Source organism: Syngnathus acus, chromosome 15, assembly GCF_901709675.1.
Source record: "Syngnathus acus chromosome 15, fSynAcu1.2, whole genome shotgun sequence".
NCBI classification, from domain to species: Eukaryota; Metazoa; Chordata; class Actinopteri; order Syngnathiformes; family Syngnathidae; genus Syngnathus; species Syngnathus acus.
Genome location: NC_051100.1, coordinates 7,318,709 through 7,335,982, shown reverse-complemented (window position 1 = coordinate 7,335,982; position 17,274 = coordinate 7,318,709). Strand labels below are relative to the sequence as shown.

At 40.2% G+C, this 17,274-nt stretch overlaps 1 protein-coding gene across 23 annotated transcripts in view; it reads right to left on the bottom strand.

The window, feature by feature from the left end:
- dst (dystonin) overlaps window positions 1–17,271 on the bottom strand; it is a 77,921-nt gene extending 60,650 nt beyond the window's left edge. For 10 of the 23 annotated variants that reach the window (XM_037271487.1, XM_037271491.1, XM_037271500.1 and 7 more), the window contains exons 1-7: window positions 17,028–17,271; window positions 16,775–16,806; window positions 15,592–15,780; window positions 13,431–13,644; window positions 3,750–3,811; window positions 2,497–2,586; window positions 750–785 (exon numbers count right to left, since the gene is read on the bottom strand). In XM_037271487.1, the coding sequence (XP_037127382.1) occupies window positions 750–785; window positions 2,497–2,586; window positions 3,750–3,811; window positions 13,431–13,644; window positions 15,592–15,780; window positions 16,775–16,806; window positions 17,028–17,211 (807 nt within the window). In that variant the 5' untranslated portion in view covers window positions 17,212–17,271. Of the gene's footprint in view, window positions 1–749; window positions 786–2,496; window positions 2,587–3,749; window positions 3,812–4,645; window positions 4,981–12,175; window positions 12,400–13,430; window positions 13,645–13,870; window positions 14,039–15,591; window positions 15,781–16,774; window positions 16,807–17,027 lie in introns of those variants that run through there. The other 13 variants (XM_037271489.1, XM_037271490.1, XM_037271492.1 and 10 more) reach the window with 8 other exon arrangements.
- Window positions 17,272–17,274: the final 3 nt, after the last annotated feature.

The window sequence follows — 17,274 nt, the reverse complement described above, 5'->3', positions numbered from 1 at the left end:
CGTGCGTCCGCTATCTTACTCACTAATCCATTGCGGTCACAGTTAGGGATAATAACATTTTCTAATAATTCCACCTTTAAAATCATGCTCTGAATGTGTAAACGATCTGGTAGTTTTATTCATTACAGGTATGCTTTTCTCCAAGCCACTGTTCAATTTCTTGCACTAATGCTCACTGACGTTCCGGTCCCCATCCACACGGCAAAAAAGGAATGAAATGGAAAATGGAAAATGCAATCAAGCTAAGATGAGGCAGCAGCAAAACCACATTGCGCTGCATTCAGACTCTCTAAACAGCAGCATTTGAAATCATTCGCTTGTGAAGCCATCATTTGAAGCGAGATGCAAAAATAGCCGAAAGCAGAAAATGAAATATCACATGAAGTTAGGGAAAGATGTGTTTTAATTTTAGTCAAATGGCCTCTGCACATAAATGCAATTTTAGCATGAAAGTGCATCATCAATTTATTTTAAAACCTTGCATCGATAAATGGGAGAATTTCACTCAATCTATTAATCCAACCCCCAATTACAATGATGTCGGGATGTTATGTAAAACGTAAATAAAAACAGAACACAATAATTGCTCATACGGTGGGATCGTTTCTACACTTGTGCTAAGTGGCCACAGCACACTGTCATGTTAGTTGGTTACGAGGGCGTGGGAATGGGCAGTCCACACGTACCCCCTTGTCATCATCCAGCACGCCGCCATGCCGCTCAACTGCGCATGCTTCTGTCCCACTCACCAACCGCAATGTCTTCAGGACATCGCGCTCCCTCGGCTTATCAGGCCAAAAGGCAACACATGGGAGAAGGAGGACGAAGGGGGAGGAAGACAGACACAGCGGCCAAATCAAAGGAAGTCAGACAATGGACAGAAAAACAACCAAAGAGCAGAGAAGACGAGTGGATAAAGAGGGAAACAGCAAACTAGATAGCTGAAGAATGAAAGTTAGTCACAGTGGAAGTAACTAATAGGGCAATGTACATGGGAATACATGCCGTTTGCGGTTAAGAACGTGATGACATGATGATTACGGATGGAATGTGCAATACTGCATGAAGGTTTTAGGTCACCATTAGATTTGTTGTTTCAGTGAAGATGACATTACAGTCCACATACTCTGAATTATGACAACAGTACAGTTTTACTTTGGGCTGACTCTCTGCCATTTATCATTCACTATGTACACATTTCATACTGCTGAAACGACAAACACTGAAACATGAGACCACAACCATAGAATATATATATTTTTTCAAGTTACAAATTTGACCTACCCTCAGAGTTCACAATTTGTTTTTGTTTTTTACAAATATGATATATAGTATTATGATACAGTATAACAGTATAATGGTAATAAACTGACAATGACTAAAAGTCATTCAAATCACTTCTTTCTTTTATATTTACTGTGACATTATTGCTGACATTAAATAGTGTAAAAAAGGGGAAGCAAAAAAGTAATTAAAAGAAACACGCCGGTGGTGGCCTAAGACCTTGGCATAATACTGTGTCAATATTCTATTGATACGGTAAGAGTGGAAAGAAACATGCAGCAATAGCACTACAGCTACTTCATTAAATTACTACACTTCACATTTTTTACCCCCAATCCATTTCATTCCTGTCCATCTATGGGAAGGGATTTGTGACAACTTGTCTCTCTATAAATGGAGAATATTGACTTCCAAGTGGTTAAAATAAGACGTGAGCATAACACTAATGTCTTCCATGTGTTTAATACAACTATTCATTATTGAAGCGCAAAAACAGCCCAATCAATTATAACAGCCAGCAGAAGGACAGTTAAAGTGTTGCTCTGCCATACTGATGGTGAAATGTAATAAGCAACTAGTTATTCTTATTTCATGCTCTCAATTTTAACACTCTTTAGAATTAGTGAGTAAATAAAGCTGCTAAGCAACTTTAATAATGATTTTCCTTACTCCTTGGCTATGAAGTACGTAATTGTGAAGTCCTTGAAGCAAACATGGAAAAACGTATTCCACTTGAAAGCTTTCCCTTGATGAGTTATGTAACCGTTTAAATGAGACAAATTCCGACTCATAAAAATGTCAATTTCAAGTATCACCTCCTAGCAGTACGTATAAAAAAATAAAAAATCATTGACTTTTGGCTATTTGGGGGAAGAAAAAAAGGAATGCGTCCTGGTAACATACAGTAAAAACAATGCAACAGCCAAAAAACTAGACTCCTATAAAACTTTTCAAGAACATAAAAAGATATTTGTTTTCAATAAGGCACATTACTGATGTTACATGTTGATCAAGGAAAGCACTTTTTAATTCTGCAGCATAGTAAAACATTACGAGTCACTCTGTTAGTGACATTATTTTGACTTTCCCAAAATAGGAATCGAATAATATAAATATATCATAAAAAAAACCTCCACATCAAAACAATCATATGAAAATATCATGTCAAGCGATTACAATAATAGAGACAAAATTGAATGGATAGCAACTTACCAGTTTGTCTCCAGACAAGACCTCGAGCAGCGAGATCAAGTTATGTCCATCTCTCAAGTCTTCATACAGGTCATTTATATGCTTCCGTACCTGAGAGAACGAGTCAAAGAGGCTGCAATAAATAACAGAACATTTGGGACATTTTCCTTCCTGGCTCCCCATAATATTTGGGGAGCACTGGCGGAGCTAGAGGGGGGGCCGTGGGGGCACCACCCCTCCAAATATGGTATAATGAATGTTTATCCGCATTTTCAGAAGAATTTTGGGGTTTTGTATTTTGTTGTTGTTTTCTAGACCCCCTAAGATGTCCTTCGCTACCTACGCATATGCCAGAGGAAAAATACTCCTAGTTCCACCAGTGTTAGGAAGTGAAATTTAACCATTCATTAATCAACACCAGTAATTCTAGATTTGTTAACCATGTACAATCAAAGCATTATCAATAGTTATGCACTTGAGCCAGACCACTTGACAACTTCCGGGCCTTTCTCCTTTCAGGAGACTGTCCTTCATGGCCCAAATGACAGGCCTCTACAATCAGCCTCCTGCTGACCTGCTTTCACACAGGGCTTTCAACACTGTAATCCCACATACCAGCCACAGCTGTAGAGCCAAAATAGACCTGCACATGTTATTGGGTCAACCAAGTGGATTCCCAACTATTACTCAGCATTTATAATTTGTCAGGCATGGGAGTTAGTTCTAAAATACTGACTGACTCTCAGAATTGGAATTTTTTTAACAGGGAACACCCATGACTGGTGGACAGACAATTTGCAGGATCTTTTGGAATGATGTTGATGGCATAACATGACGTGTCTAGGCAGGTCAATCATATCAAAGGCTGATATGCCTGTATTATCTTTTGTGTTTTTCTTTTTAAGAATGATCAAGATGCTTTCTATTTAGCACCCTTTTACAAGCCAGTGAACCATCAAAAATAATTTATATGGTGAAAGTATTATATATCATGCATGCTTTATTATCATCTGCTTTAATGAGATGAGGCATGCCAGCGCGTGTCTGTCTGCTGTAATGTTTTGTTAAATTCCACACACGCATGAAACATCACAGTAAGCAACTCCAAACAAAAGACACCCTGGATGACTTCTTGTGCCAAGATTTCATAACATCTGTGTACTAATCTTGTGCATGTCAGAGCCCATTAGAATGTGTTATAGTAGTTATTGAAGACAGACATTTCAACATAATGGAAAATTAGTCTCCAAATGATTGTTATATTAGCTACTTACCTTCATCAAATGTTGGTTTATCCATTTTGTGAATGTCTTCTTTTGCACTCTGTCCCTTTCATCTGAAGAAGAGAAAAAAAACATATATCATCTTTAGTTTATTTTTTGTACACCAGAGACGATCGGGCAACAACGCTTTCGTCCCTCAGCCTTGCTGTTCTTTTTAAGCCTTATGTCAGCTTATTGCCATATGTACTATTACGGCTTTAATGCATGTCTTTTTGCTGAATCACTTCTTATTAAGATGCTAATACCATCTGATTCAGCTCCGCCCGCACAGGATACATTCGGCAACATATGGATGGATGGGAAAATTGCAAAGTCACACTGCGCCTGCATTCTAAAATAAATTCTAACTACACATTCTGCTGCCATCTGTTTCACAGTTGTACTAAAAAGACGGCATCCAATATTAGTAACGCTGCTAGTGAATGAAAAGTGAAAGGAAAAAAAAGGGAGAAATTGCATCACTCTCCATGCAGACCACATAGTTCCCATCCCCATAGCAATATGATTCCGAGCAGTGACACACATATTGCATGTAAGCCAGGGAAACAAAAGTAATGTTTGCTTTCAAAGAAATGAAGTCTATTCAAAAGTATTATAAATAAAGTCGAACTCCAACACAAATCAGGCCAAAACCACATTCTCCATTAATTTAACTGGCTCCAATCAAAACCTCGCAAAATTACACCCAGTGACTGCCAAAAAGATCACACCCTATGACGATTACTCAAAAGAGTCAACCTCAAAAAACAACTTATTTATCCCTTTGTACATTGCAAAACTGTGAATCATCACCTGATCGCAAGTCAACACGTTAAACTCATAATAAGCAAACAATTAGAATTGTGGTTATATTAGTAACTATTACACAAACGGAGAAAAATACTGACCCATGCAACACATTAGAATTACCAGGTGAGCCCTGAGTTCCCTGTCGGTTTCAAGCAGGTACTTCATCGTCTCTACCAGCTCCGGAGGGCTATCAAGGGGAACTTGCTTCTTCACGTACAAAGATGCCATTTGGATAAGCGACTGAGGAAACAGCCTCGATTTCTTCTGCCTGTCTTCCTACTAACCAGCCTCTGCATCACAAACGAGTTCTGTCAGGTTTTCCACAGCGGGCGACTCACTATTTGAGGCTGAGTTTAGTGTTTATCCAGCAGTAAAGCGTTTTGGATGGAAGAGAAGAAAAGTCCAGTGTATTCCAGGGTGGTTCCAAGTAAGTGAGACAGGCACAGAAGATCCTGATGGAACAATGTAGCATGATTGGCTCACTTGATGAATGAGATCTTATCTGAGACACCTTGGCCAATGCAGATGTGCTCATAATCATCTCCGTTGTGCAAATGACTCATAAAAGTGTTAATATGAAGCAGGAATGGAGCAATAAACATTGATTATGGAATATCCCAAATGGTGCAATGGATTATTTTTGCTTTATTATAATGTGGAGGGAAACTAAGGACTCTAAATTGTCCATATGTGAGATTGTTTGTCTACGTGTACAGTATGTGCCCTGCATTAACTGTGTCTACATAGTTCCAAAATGTATTTCCTAAACTCTATTAGTTTACAAGAAATGTTCCCTTTTTTTTTTTTTTTTTGTTGAGATGCAACATAAATATCTTCAAGAGTATGGGAGTGAAACTTTAAAATGTATTGATTATTGTTTCGTTCATTATCGTTTAACATCATTACACTGGGAGGTCTTGACTGAGCATCATCTGAAACATCACCGTAAGAGGTTTGGCATTCAAAGCGGATGAATATTCAAAATACTAAAAATACATAGTTCGTTTTTATGATGAGGCACCTATGACTAGACTGCAGAGTCTATCATTTAGCTAATTTAAAAGTAATCAATGAAAAGGCTTCTGGGAATTGGAAAGTGGGCTGATGACAATTGTATGATGGCTTCGACATGGGTACACATGTTAAAATGTGAGCTCAGAACAAATAATCATATCACTCAAACAGAAAAGGAAAAACAATGAGAGCATCCAAAGGAAAGTTAAGTACTTTGCCTTGACTTATGATGTAATTATGCAAACAGTGCTGCTGCCAGTGTGAATCCACAGCAGGATGACACCATGTTACACCTCTTCCCCACAAGGACTTTGATCATCTTATGAATAAATCAATGCTATCGATCGGCAAGGAAAGCCTTCCAGGAAAAGCTGCGTCATTCTCATTCTACACTGGGACAAAGTCAGCAATGGATGACTGGCTTTCACAAATCAAACGGTTCAACAAGACAATCTAATTGTTTCTGCATCATCCACTATCAGGCTGCATCCATCACATTAGACAGTGGCAATAAAACAACAAAGCAGGACTTTAAGAGATTGATATGAGGGTGCCTTAAATCTTATGAGAAAAAAAAAAACAATTTCAAGCAGTATAGAAAATGGATGGAGAATTGAATAAGTTGTTTCTCTGTTTTGACTGTTTTCCATGACATTTCCCAAAAGAGGTTGTTTGGACACGTTAAAAGATAAGCACATGACTTCTGACCTTAGTTGGTTGATCTTTGACAAAACACACAGTAAAGGTCTAGTGGAGTTATTGTGTATTGAAGCAAAGTGAACATTATCCAGGAAAATAATAATAATGGATGGCTTCAAAGATCTATATTACGTAATATGACGGTAAGTTATATCCTCACTGTTGTGCGCCGTCACATAAATGAGTGGGTGCGCTTTGTCCCTGTCTACACCCGGTGGCCCCTCGCGTTAATGAGTGCACCAAAGCGAGCGCCTGGCCGAGACACTTATTTGTAGACCTCAGCAAAGCACATGTGCGTTGCTATAAATAACTACAACCCTAAACCATGATGCCCCTGGAAAGGCACACATCACACACACAAACTTTGCTTTCCATTCATGCGGCCAACATGCTGAATTAGTTGTGGATTTTAAATCAGACTTTGGCACGTCTGCTGACCTTCAATAATCTTAATTAATATAAAGTCCTGTGCAAAATTCTTACTTTGTTGTTTTAAAGACCTTTTTCACAGTAGTGATTTGGGCATGGTAGTGAAGCCACAGTAAGCAGGATTACACTAAATACATGAAACTAATTTCCACATGACATTGAAGAAGGTGGAAGTGCCCATTAAACATACAGTCAAGTCTCTATGATATCAATGGAACAGTAAAGCCCCAGAATTACAATTATAAGGGACACAGTCGGTCATCCTGCGTGAAATTGGAGCTAGCCGGGGATACCTGGCAAACAGATATACCAATCCAAATATGACAAATTGTCGTTGGTGTCTTTTCTCACTGTTGCCAGCAGTCAACTGACTGACACAGGATCACCTAACATCTAAAAGTGGGCAAGACCTTTGCTCAGTAATACATAGAGCAAGACATGCAAGTTGTACTGTCTTTGCAAGTCATGACAGGACCAAGACGAAATGTAAATTCTCATTGCACATTTTGGAAAGCTTAAGTATAGATTGCCAAATCTTCTGAAGGATGATTAGTCAACTCAAAACGCCTTCCTTGTCTGTCTCAATTGAAGGCATCTTGCCATCATGACATCATTCATATAAGCAAGATGGTGCATTTTTGTCATTCTTGTAGAGTGACAATAGCAGTCAGCTTCTTCTACAGGGAAAGAGCTTCACAAATATGTGACAGAAACACTTGAATTGCTGAAACATGTTTTGACCTTTCAAGGCAGACCTTAAATTGTGTCAGTCGTACATTTTTTTAAATAACTAAAAAAAAAGATTAACCGCCCCCCCCAAAAAATGTGGCATTAAATTCTGAGTTAATGCTAATCCTTTACCCAAACATATCTGAACAACAGTTTTAAAGATCAGAACAACAATCATTGCAACAAATCTATTTCCTGTTGCCATTCCAAAATAAATTGTAAGCATGTGCACTGAGCAGAGAAAGGCGGCGCTTGCCCGAGCGGAAGGCTGCCTTGGGTGCAGCGCGTGAGTCAGAGTCGGACTCGGAATAGATGATGTCATGTGAGACAAGTTGAAAAGAGCAGTGGATAGGAGTCCGGTCCTGTTGCTTTTCTCATCATCACCATGACAGCATATAAATACAACACAAGCATGACGCAACTGCATATGACCGCATTGCTGGTATACTTTGCAATTAAAAATCAATACCAAAGACATTTAGCATTTAAAAGCACACATTAAAAGATTAAATTAAGGATTTCAAAAGAATTAAGACATAAAGGAGTAAATTCTATTTTGAGCTCAGTAAATCACACAGCCCATTTAAAATGAAGCTAATGGGATGTCAGCACAGAAGAGTAAATAAAAGTCATGTCCGACATAGCAGGGCTTGTTTACAAATAGACGTGAGATTATGTTATCAGACCAAACCATTGTGAAACATTACATAATATACTCTGAAACAAAATCTACACAATAAAAGTGTTGAAATGTACAAAGAACCTTCTTGTTACGTGTGAACAAGTTGATTTAGAAGGTCACTGCCTTATTTTGGTGGAGCGCTGAACTACTAACTGAATGCTTTTCTAGTGCTGGGATGGTAAACTGTTGAGCAAGAGAGAGCACTTTCAAAGTATGTTTAAATGTCAAATCGTCAGTCAAAAGGAGTGTCAGCCACCACCACAGTCAACTTGACACATGAACAAGTCTGTGGAACTTGTATGCTGCTCCCATACAAACAAAGTGTCTTTTGTGCGATAACAGACAATCTCCATGGAGAGGATGACGGGTGGGTCGCTCAGTGGGTCGTTCGAATGTGATGAGTGGGACGTCGACATTGCCGCAAAAGGGGGTGAGCAGGGCGACGCCCAGGAGGACACCCAAAAAAAGCGACAGTAAAATAATAAAATGTCAAAAACAATCAACCCGCTATCACTGTTGGACAAAACCACATGACCAGTTGAATGTAGATTAAGTCAATGGAAAAAGTTCTTTTCGATGCCCTGGGGGGGGAGCAGCTGCATGGAAGACTGCTAGCCCACTGCATGTCCGCTCATCTTGCCAGTCACGCCTGGCAGAGGCGTCACCTTTCTCAGTTGACAGACGGCAAGCTGAAAGAACTTTCCACTGGGGCCCTACTTTATCAACTTTGTCCGGTCAGGAGAGACTGCTGCAGCAGGATGGAGGAGAAAAGACATGCTGCATGCCAGGAAGCGTCTGGCAGATAACACCACCGGGGCAAGTAGAATCCAGAATATGGATTCAATAAGATCTGAGCCAGCAGATTCAATCTGTGTGTTCCGGGTCACAAAATATCACCAAGAACCCTCCTTGAGGTGTTGTGAAACATTGTTAAAGGAAGGGGGGTGAGGATTTCAATTGTCAACTTTGTTTGCATAAGATCAAACTCTTCTTATCATATGCATAGCCATAGAAATGTGTTTGGAGATAGTAATACTGCCATTCAAACCCATTAAAACGTTCAGAGTTTGACTGGGCCGTCAAACATTTATTGCATTGAAACTTTGGCAATTTCAAGACAGTCGACTGTTTGAGAGCTTGATATCCTACCAAACAGGCTTTGCTAGAATAGTGTGATCCAACACAGCCCAGCACTCTACACACTTACTCCGGAAATTCTCTCTTTGTCATTCCACATCTGTATTGTCTATTGTAAAGCCACCAGTGAATTGCAGTGTGACAAAGAGTAAAGTTATGTTTGTCACCTCTCATACCTCATTAGGGAGACATTCCTGCAGGCGAGCACAAACCAATACATGCCCGTCTCCATGCGAGTTTGGCTATGCTATGTCACAGTTTAACCGTGACCTCATCTTTCACACATTTTTAGATTGTTGAAGTGCAGGTATACATGAAAATAGACATAAGTCTCCATGTAATTATAAACCTGACACTCCACAAAGTGACAGTAGCTCCTGTATGTGAAGAGGTCATTAAAAATGAACATTTATTCTGCAACTACTGTCGTCTATAAATTAGTTAGGGCGGTACAAAGAAATAAAATATCTTTCATCGCTGAGCCATCTGGCTGCTGGCTTGTTTTTGTGCTGGGGTTGTTAAGTTGGCTATGGAAATTTGTTCTTTTTCTAGTTTTCCCATCACATGGGGAAAAGCTTGAGGCGTGAGGTCATCATAACAGCAAGAATTAAAACCATGTCAAAAAGACAATAAGAGTCTGCCTTACTGAGTAACCATTTGTTTATCATGACAGTTTTATATTGAGAATATCTAGCACAACTGGACACAATTGCCACGACTGGTTGTTCCTTGAGCTATGCCGTTGCTGGTCCTTTATGTTTTGTCCTTTTAGTATGTGTTTATTCTGTCACGTAGACCTGCTTATAGCTTTTATTATATCACCTTTATTCTGTCATATAGGCCCAATATAGCACCATATATAAGCTTAGGTTACTCAGTGATAAGGTACCACAATGCCAGGTTTACTTCCAGGTAGAATGTCTAGTTATCTTCAAAAGCTAAGCATTACTATTGTATCTTTGTGAAGGGTTGTATTGGATCTACTTAAATACTGATGTGTGCAGGTATAGCCAGTACCTGCATACATAGCAAACAAGCAAACTCCACACAAAAAAAAGATCATAGCTTTGAACCCTCAACCTTACAGCGCTATGACAAATGTTCTATCCAGATAATGTAACGGGAAAGTAATAGTTTGAGTAACCTAACAAAAAAGTGGATTTTCTAATACATTAAGAATGCAACAAATTTACTAACTTTGGCATCTTTAAAATGTCTGCCTTCTCTCTACCTAATCAGATAAATGGTGATAAATTCTTGCAAGGATCAAGTACGATGCTATCATGTCAATTAGCTGGAAGTCTACCAAGGAAAAATCTATCCCCGTACACTTTACACTTAACATTAACCACTATCCATGAAGAAGAAGAAGAAAAAGAGTATTATTGTGAACGCTACATTCTAAACAAACAGAAAAAACGAGGAAAGCATGCCTTACCCTTCTTGATAAAGTTCATCTTTAAAGTAAAAGTCAGGGAGGCTACTGTAAATCCTGATGTTCAATTCTGACTTCATGTATGTGATAGCAAAGAAGTCAGCTCTTCTTCTGGCTAATTGTGCTCTATCATATGATTGCAATGGAGTAAAACCAGGGTGTTTAATACCACAGCTGACCCAGCTTGTGCTTAGAGCAACTGAGGGAATGAACTCATGAATGCATCTTTGTATCCTATCTGGTCTTGTTTTTTTTTTTGTTTTTTTTTGCTATGCTTAGCTTGCATGTGCTTCGAGGAGATACAAGAGTTAAAAGCCCGGTTGTCAGGTTAAGTTTAGCTCCACAGGATCTCCACCCTTTGGCCTGGCCTGACAACTCATGTGCATGATTTTGTCTCCGTAATGTAGTCTGCTCATGTGCACCATATCCACTTCGATGCAGCATCTCCTCAAAGGAGGAAACGCCTAATCGTGCTACTTCATTGTCTCATCTGTCTCACTATAAGATCATCACATAGGTGGACCACCCTGAAAGGAAGGTCTACTACTGCAGTATGCGTTTTTTTGTATGTATTATCTTTTTATCCAGAAGATATCTTCAGAACAAATCCCCTCACCTAAATGAATGAATAGCCACACTAAAACCACAGATCTCTTCTTTAGACCAAACCTTGCCAAAGTAATTCAGTAAAAGGTATTAAATGTAGAGCTCAACAACACAACATTTTATAGCATTTTGCCATTGATCATATATTATATAACCATTTTGCCTAATATGGCTATGATTTAAAAAAAGATACCCGAGTAACTAAAGAAGCTCATACTTGATGAAACAGTCATTTTTGTCACTGCATAAATAACTTGTTTCTGTTTCTATACAGTGTTTGTGGGTGTGCGCCTGAATATATTTTAGTTGTGCACCAAACAGAAGCATCACTTTCAGTACAATTAAAGTAAAGTAAGTAAAAATCTATATTTTACAAAGCACAGCTCCCCTGACTGTAATTAGATTTATACATTAATCGACAAATACAAATAAAACTACTGGGACACCGGACTGTGGCGGTATTGATATCTGTTGTTGGTGTATCAGTGTCACATAATGCAATATATTACAATATCAATATGATGCCCAACATCATCCGACAAATTAGTCATCACAGAAAAAGAGGGTTAGGTGTGCCTCCATGTCACTATACAAACTACACACTATTGCTTTTTTATTCTAACACTACCTCCACACAGCATCTGAACAATCCTCATGCATCATATTACCGGATTGTCAAATTAATCTCATCATATATGATGCCTATGATATCACATATGAAACATTTCTACCTTTCCACAGCACAAGAGGGGAGCAGCAGAGCCAGACAGAGAAAGGGGAGAGGTGGGGCTGGCTGCTTGGGAGGGTGGGTCATGCTGGCATTTATTGAGCTGTCAAACAGCAACCGGACCACATTTTAAACCTTCACCACAACCGGCCAACACTGAGTCAACGTACCTTTGTATTTTTCCAAAACGTCCTCATAAGCCTGGAGGTATTCCTTTTCGTCGGAGAGAACATAGCCCTGCGCGGCGTGCTGAGCCATAACACGGCCTCCACACACTGGACGCTCAACAGTGGCGGACAGGGACACAGCATGTGTGTGTGCACGCGCGCGCGCGTCAGTAATTTTTGTGCGTGTCCAAAAGCTTATGTGTATGTGGTGGCTCCTCAAGAGTGATCGGTGCTGTTGTTGCGCCGGAGGAAACGCCCTACATCCCTCCCTTGCGTGCAGTTCGTCCAATAAGACCAACTTCCTGCCCGGACTTGACTGGGTTGATAGGAAACAAGCGGGCGGACCTGTGCACGCTGTTAAAGTGACGCTCCTTGCATGTCATCCTGGATGATTTTCAATCTTGTTTTATTGTTCAAATCTGATGAAAAAGTAGGATTTGTTGGCAACTAAAGTAGATACGCGGCCTCGGTAATCATCCTTTGGACCCATTTTACAAGAATGACGCATTCATTTTTTTGCAGCGTCCAATAGAGGCGCTCAGTCGCAGAGCTGGTTTGAAACCTACCAAACGTGCAGGACTTTATTTTTCCGAAATTCTGATGGGATTGTTACTTTTATCAGTTAACCAACAAATTATAGACTGGCCGAGCCTAGACTATAGACTAGACTATAATATAAATAGATGTAGATAAAAGGTATACATTGTGTGAATAAAGGTTTGATATCTAGATTCACTTCCCTGGCTGTTTCCTAAGAAGATGGAAGTGGAAAAATCGGACCTAACACGCCCCACACCAACAAATGACTGGACAGTGTCATGTTAATTTACCTAATAATCGTGCCTTCATGCATACTGATGTGTGTACCAACTGCCATCCTTTATTAATGATTTTACAAAGACATTTGAACAATTCTATTGGGGAGCCATAATGGGAAGAGTTTTGTGCAAAATGCAAAGCATTTGAGAGCCCAGACTTCAACCCAAATTGAATACTATTTGCATGAATTATTGCAAAACAGCTTCATTAATCCATCTTCTGTATCTATCCAGCCATCCATCTATCCAACAAAATGCACAACCAGCTTCCTAATCCAAAATTCCACCACACATGCCACAGCCCCTCGCAGAGAGCAGGGTGTGTCCTACACACACGCACACAAAAAAAGCTCAGGATGTCACAATAAAGCCATGTGTGCGTCTGCTGTACTTGCACCCTCCCCATCAGTCACCCCGCAAACAACATAAGGAGCGCTCACCTGCGATTCTGAGCACCGCTCTCTCAGCCGGATCCAGCACGGAGCCTCCTTGAATTTTCCTCTTGGACCTTTCATGTCTGGGCAGGTTCCATGGCAAAGTATCGCCAGGTGCCGGCGATGTCGACCCCGATTTGACAATATAATCTTCCTCTTCGGATAAATCGGCAGAGGAAGACATGGAGCAGTGGAGGGAAGGGTTCCCCGAGCAGGAGCTCTGAGACAAAAGGAGATAATAATTAAACAAATCCGAATTTTGAATCAGTCACTGTGAAATGAAAGGACAATTGTGGAGGGAGAGAAAAAAAAGGTTTTAAATTAGTCAGGCAATTGGGGTCAATTTGCGTAAAGTAAAACCGTTTTCACAACAAAAGATCGCTAATTAACGGTAACATGCGGTCAATAGTGTATAGCTCCCCCGCCAGGTCAACATCAAGACTTACCACGCTATACATCATACGAAGCACCCCGCAAAAACGATCCTATTTTGCGCGTTATCTTCTTCCACCCTTCACATTTCGTGCGTCCACGCAGTACCACGCCCTTGTGGGGATACTCCGGGCGGGTCGCGAATTGAGCGCATTTGGCGAATGATGCGAGGTGATGTCAGAGCACCAGAAGGAGCCGAAGGGATGGGAGTGATGGCGAGCCGTGTGCTGTCGAGGCAGGCAGGCAGGCTGTTCTGAGATGGGAGGGCAGGCGAGTGCCTGTGTTCCCCAGCGTCATGCGCGCCAGCCAGAGAAGAGGCTGCAGCCAACAGCGACCCACAAAGGTGTTGGCAGGATATAGACGCACTACCAGCCAGGACAAGAGCACCAGCGGGCTCCTGCTGACTTACTTTAATGTATACACCATAAGGTGACACTATTGAGGGGGATTTGGACGCAGTTAGAAAGCTTGGATGAATGTGTGCCAACCAAGCAGGTCCTATATAGGCCAAAAAGAACATTTGCTTGCCTCTTAAAATGTTTTGAACAGAGCCCAATAAACAGGGCTGCTAAATCTGACTGGAATACATGAAGGAATTCTAATTTAAGAAATCGACTGGAAAAACTGTTCTGAGGTCAGTCAAACTGTTAATAATAGAAACACTTTCATGCTTTTCCATGTTTCATCATGATAAAATGTGACAAGTTGCATTTTGTCATCTTTTTCTGCATGCTTATATTCCTCTCACAAAAGATAAGATTATGATACTGATGATGAAATGTTAAGCACTATGGAGAAAAGTGTGTACCCTGAGTCAGCCTTAATGATTCTCTGTTTTATGTAAGAAGCAATCTGGACAGGGATAAGAATAGCTGACAGATTAGAGACCATCTCATGTTTTTTTTTAATTCAAGGCTTGTCCACTGTTTTACAAGAGAGCCACCAGTCATAGCTCCATAATAATACCTCAAACTCTCCGATAAGATGATGCATCTAGAAAAGTCAAATACAATTTAAATACAGAAAGATTAGCATTTTTAAAAAGCATTTTAAAAAAGATTTGTGTGCACATTGGCAGCATGTTGCTACTACCCACAGCGTGCAGGGAGAAAAAATTGGATCACAATAGAACCTTAGAAGTTGTTCGAAGCACCCTCAAGAACAGACACATTGAGATGTGACCCTGCGCTCACAAATGTTCTTCTGGATCAATGAACACAGAAGATTGGACACAACTGTCACAACTGCAAAAGCGGCGGACAACTCTAATTTATTTCATTTTGAATGGAGTATTCTTTCATTAATGCATAGCCAGGTGACCCAATACTTTTGCCAATAGTAGTGTGGATTTTGAGTTGACTCTAATGGAAAACAAATGTCTTAGGTCATCTTGATAGCTTTCATATGCTATCCGCATTATTGCAGCACGACTAATGGAGGAGGCAGGAAGCTGCACAGCCACGGCGATCGATGAGATCATTTTTCACATCCCACTGGATCGAAACCATGTAATTTCTATCACTTGCTGGTGACATTACTTATAGCAAGAGAATGCCTGCATAGTTTATATACTGTGTGAAACACTACATGATTTTTCGTGTGTGTGTGTGTAGTATAATATATGTCATGTTAAAAAGGCTTTTTTGGTCTCATTTTTGTATAACAAAAATCTTCAAAAGGGGTTTATAGACTTGTCATTTTTTACTTTGACCATTCACCTAAAGAAAGTACCTACAGTTTTGCGTGTCGGGGTGACTTGCACAGACTGATAGAACTCTGGCAGGACTCGCTTCTTCACTTTCCTTTTCCTGAGAATCGATGAGGAATCCGGCTCATTGTCCGGGACCTCCACCAAATTGGACTTTTCGTCTGTCACCCGAGCATATGAGCTTCTTCTCGAGTGGCGTGGACTGTGTCTGAAGCCCTGGGAAACAACAGCAGACATTTAATTACAATAACACTTGGGTTGCTTTAGCAATGATGTGTTTGGTCGACATATAGTGGAAAAAAAGGGAAATTCCAAAGACCACTCAAAAAGTCTAAAAACCACTCAGTTTGAAAGACACAAAAACTCTCTCCAGGTTATACAAACACATTTGCTTGAAGGCTCAGAAGTCGTTTTATTATTTAATAAGAACTCAGGATCAGGAATCTGTGATATAGCTGAATTCAGTTCAATTCAATTGTAATTGAATTATTTTTGTATTTCTTTTTGTATCATTATCCTTCAATATTTTAGAAACAGTTTGGTAATTCAAATCATAAACAAGTCAAGTCAAGTTTATTTGTATAGCCCTAAATCACAAGCAGTCTCAAAGGGCTTCACATAGACAAAAATTGACAATTATTCTCAAAGCATCCCCTGATCTAAAGCTCCCATAAACCAAACATGAATGTGAGAAGCAACTATACGACTTCAACAATTATTCAATTACAAATGTTCCACAAATGTTGAGGGTTCATGGTTTATTTTGAAATCAAAGTCCCGTAACCGGAAGCATAGACATCGAGGACAAGCTTGACTAAAACCACAAAAACATTGTACAGTTATTGTACAATGACGTGCTTAACATTTCTCACTGAGAACAAATATCAAATATTACTCTTTATATTGTTGCGAAAACACTTTACGAGTGTTAAACCTGCTGAAAATGAAATTGCCAAATCACCCACATTATTGATGACATATGCGCACTGCGCACTTAGTAGTCCATAAATAGCAATGCGGTCTTTCGTAAAGTAAAACCAAATGTTTTAGCCATAACGGGTGTCATATTTTCAGGAGTAAATGAGAAATTATCAGGGGGTAATTTTTGCCTTAAGTTAAAATTTGTAATAATTATCTTCATAAATGATGGTGTTGACGATCATGACGAAAATGACGTAGCAAACTGATAATGACAAAAGTTCATCCCTACCTCTGATCGAAAATGATGCGTTCGGAGGCCCACTACGGAATAGATAAAACAAGTTAGCCTTGGATTAAACGCAAGAAGCATCGTACATAGGCAGATAAACACGTCTCATGGGCAAGGACCATTCCTAACAGCATCTTTGCATGCATGTAAGGCTCAGTGGGTGCTCGGCACCTACAAATAAATTCTTTGGCTGTATGGAACAGACGTGGCATGGCATGAGTCATGAGGACATGAACAATTCTCCAACACTCACCGCGGCACTTGGAGCGCCCTGACAGCACTGATTTGATGGGCTGCTTCCCGTGAGCGACACTGCGTTGCCAGCTGCAAAAAAACACGATCGTGGCAATGGTCCCGAGTAAAAGCAACAGCAACAGCAGCGCGCACTGAAGACTGAGCGGCCTGAGGAGAACCAGAAACACGGCAGCGATCATCATCAAGCTGAGATGAGGCAGCCGAGAGCCGCTCGACTCACACCTCCTCCTCAGCTCCCTCCTCCT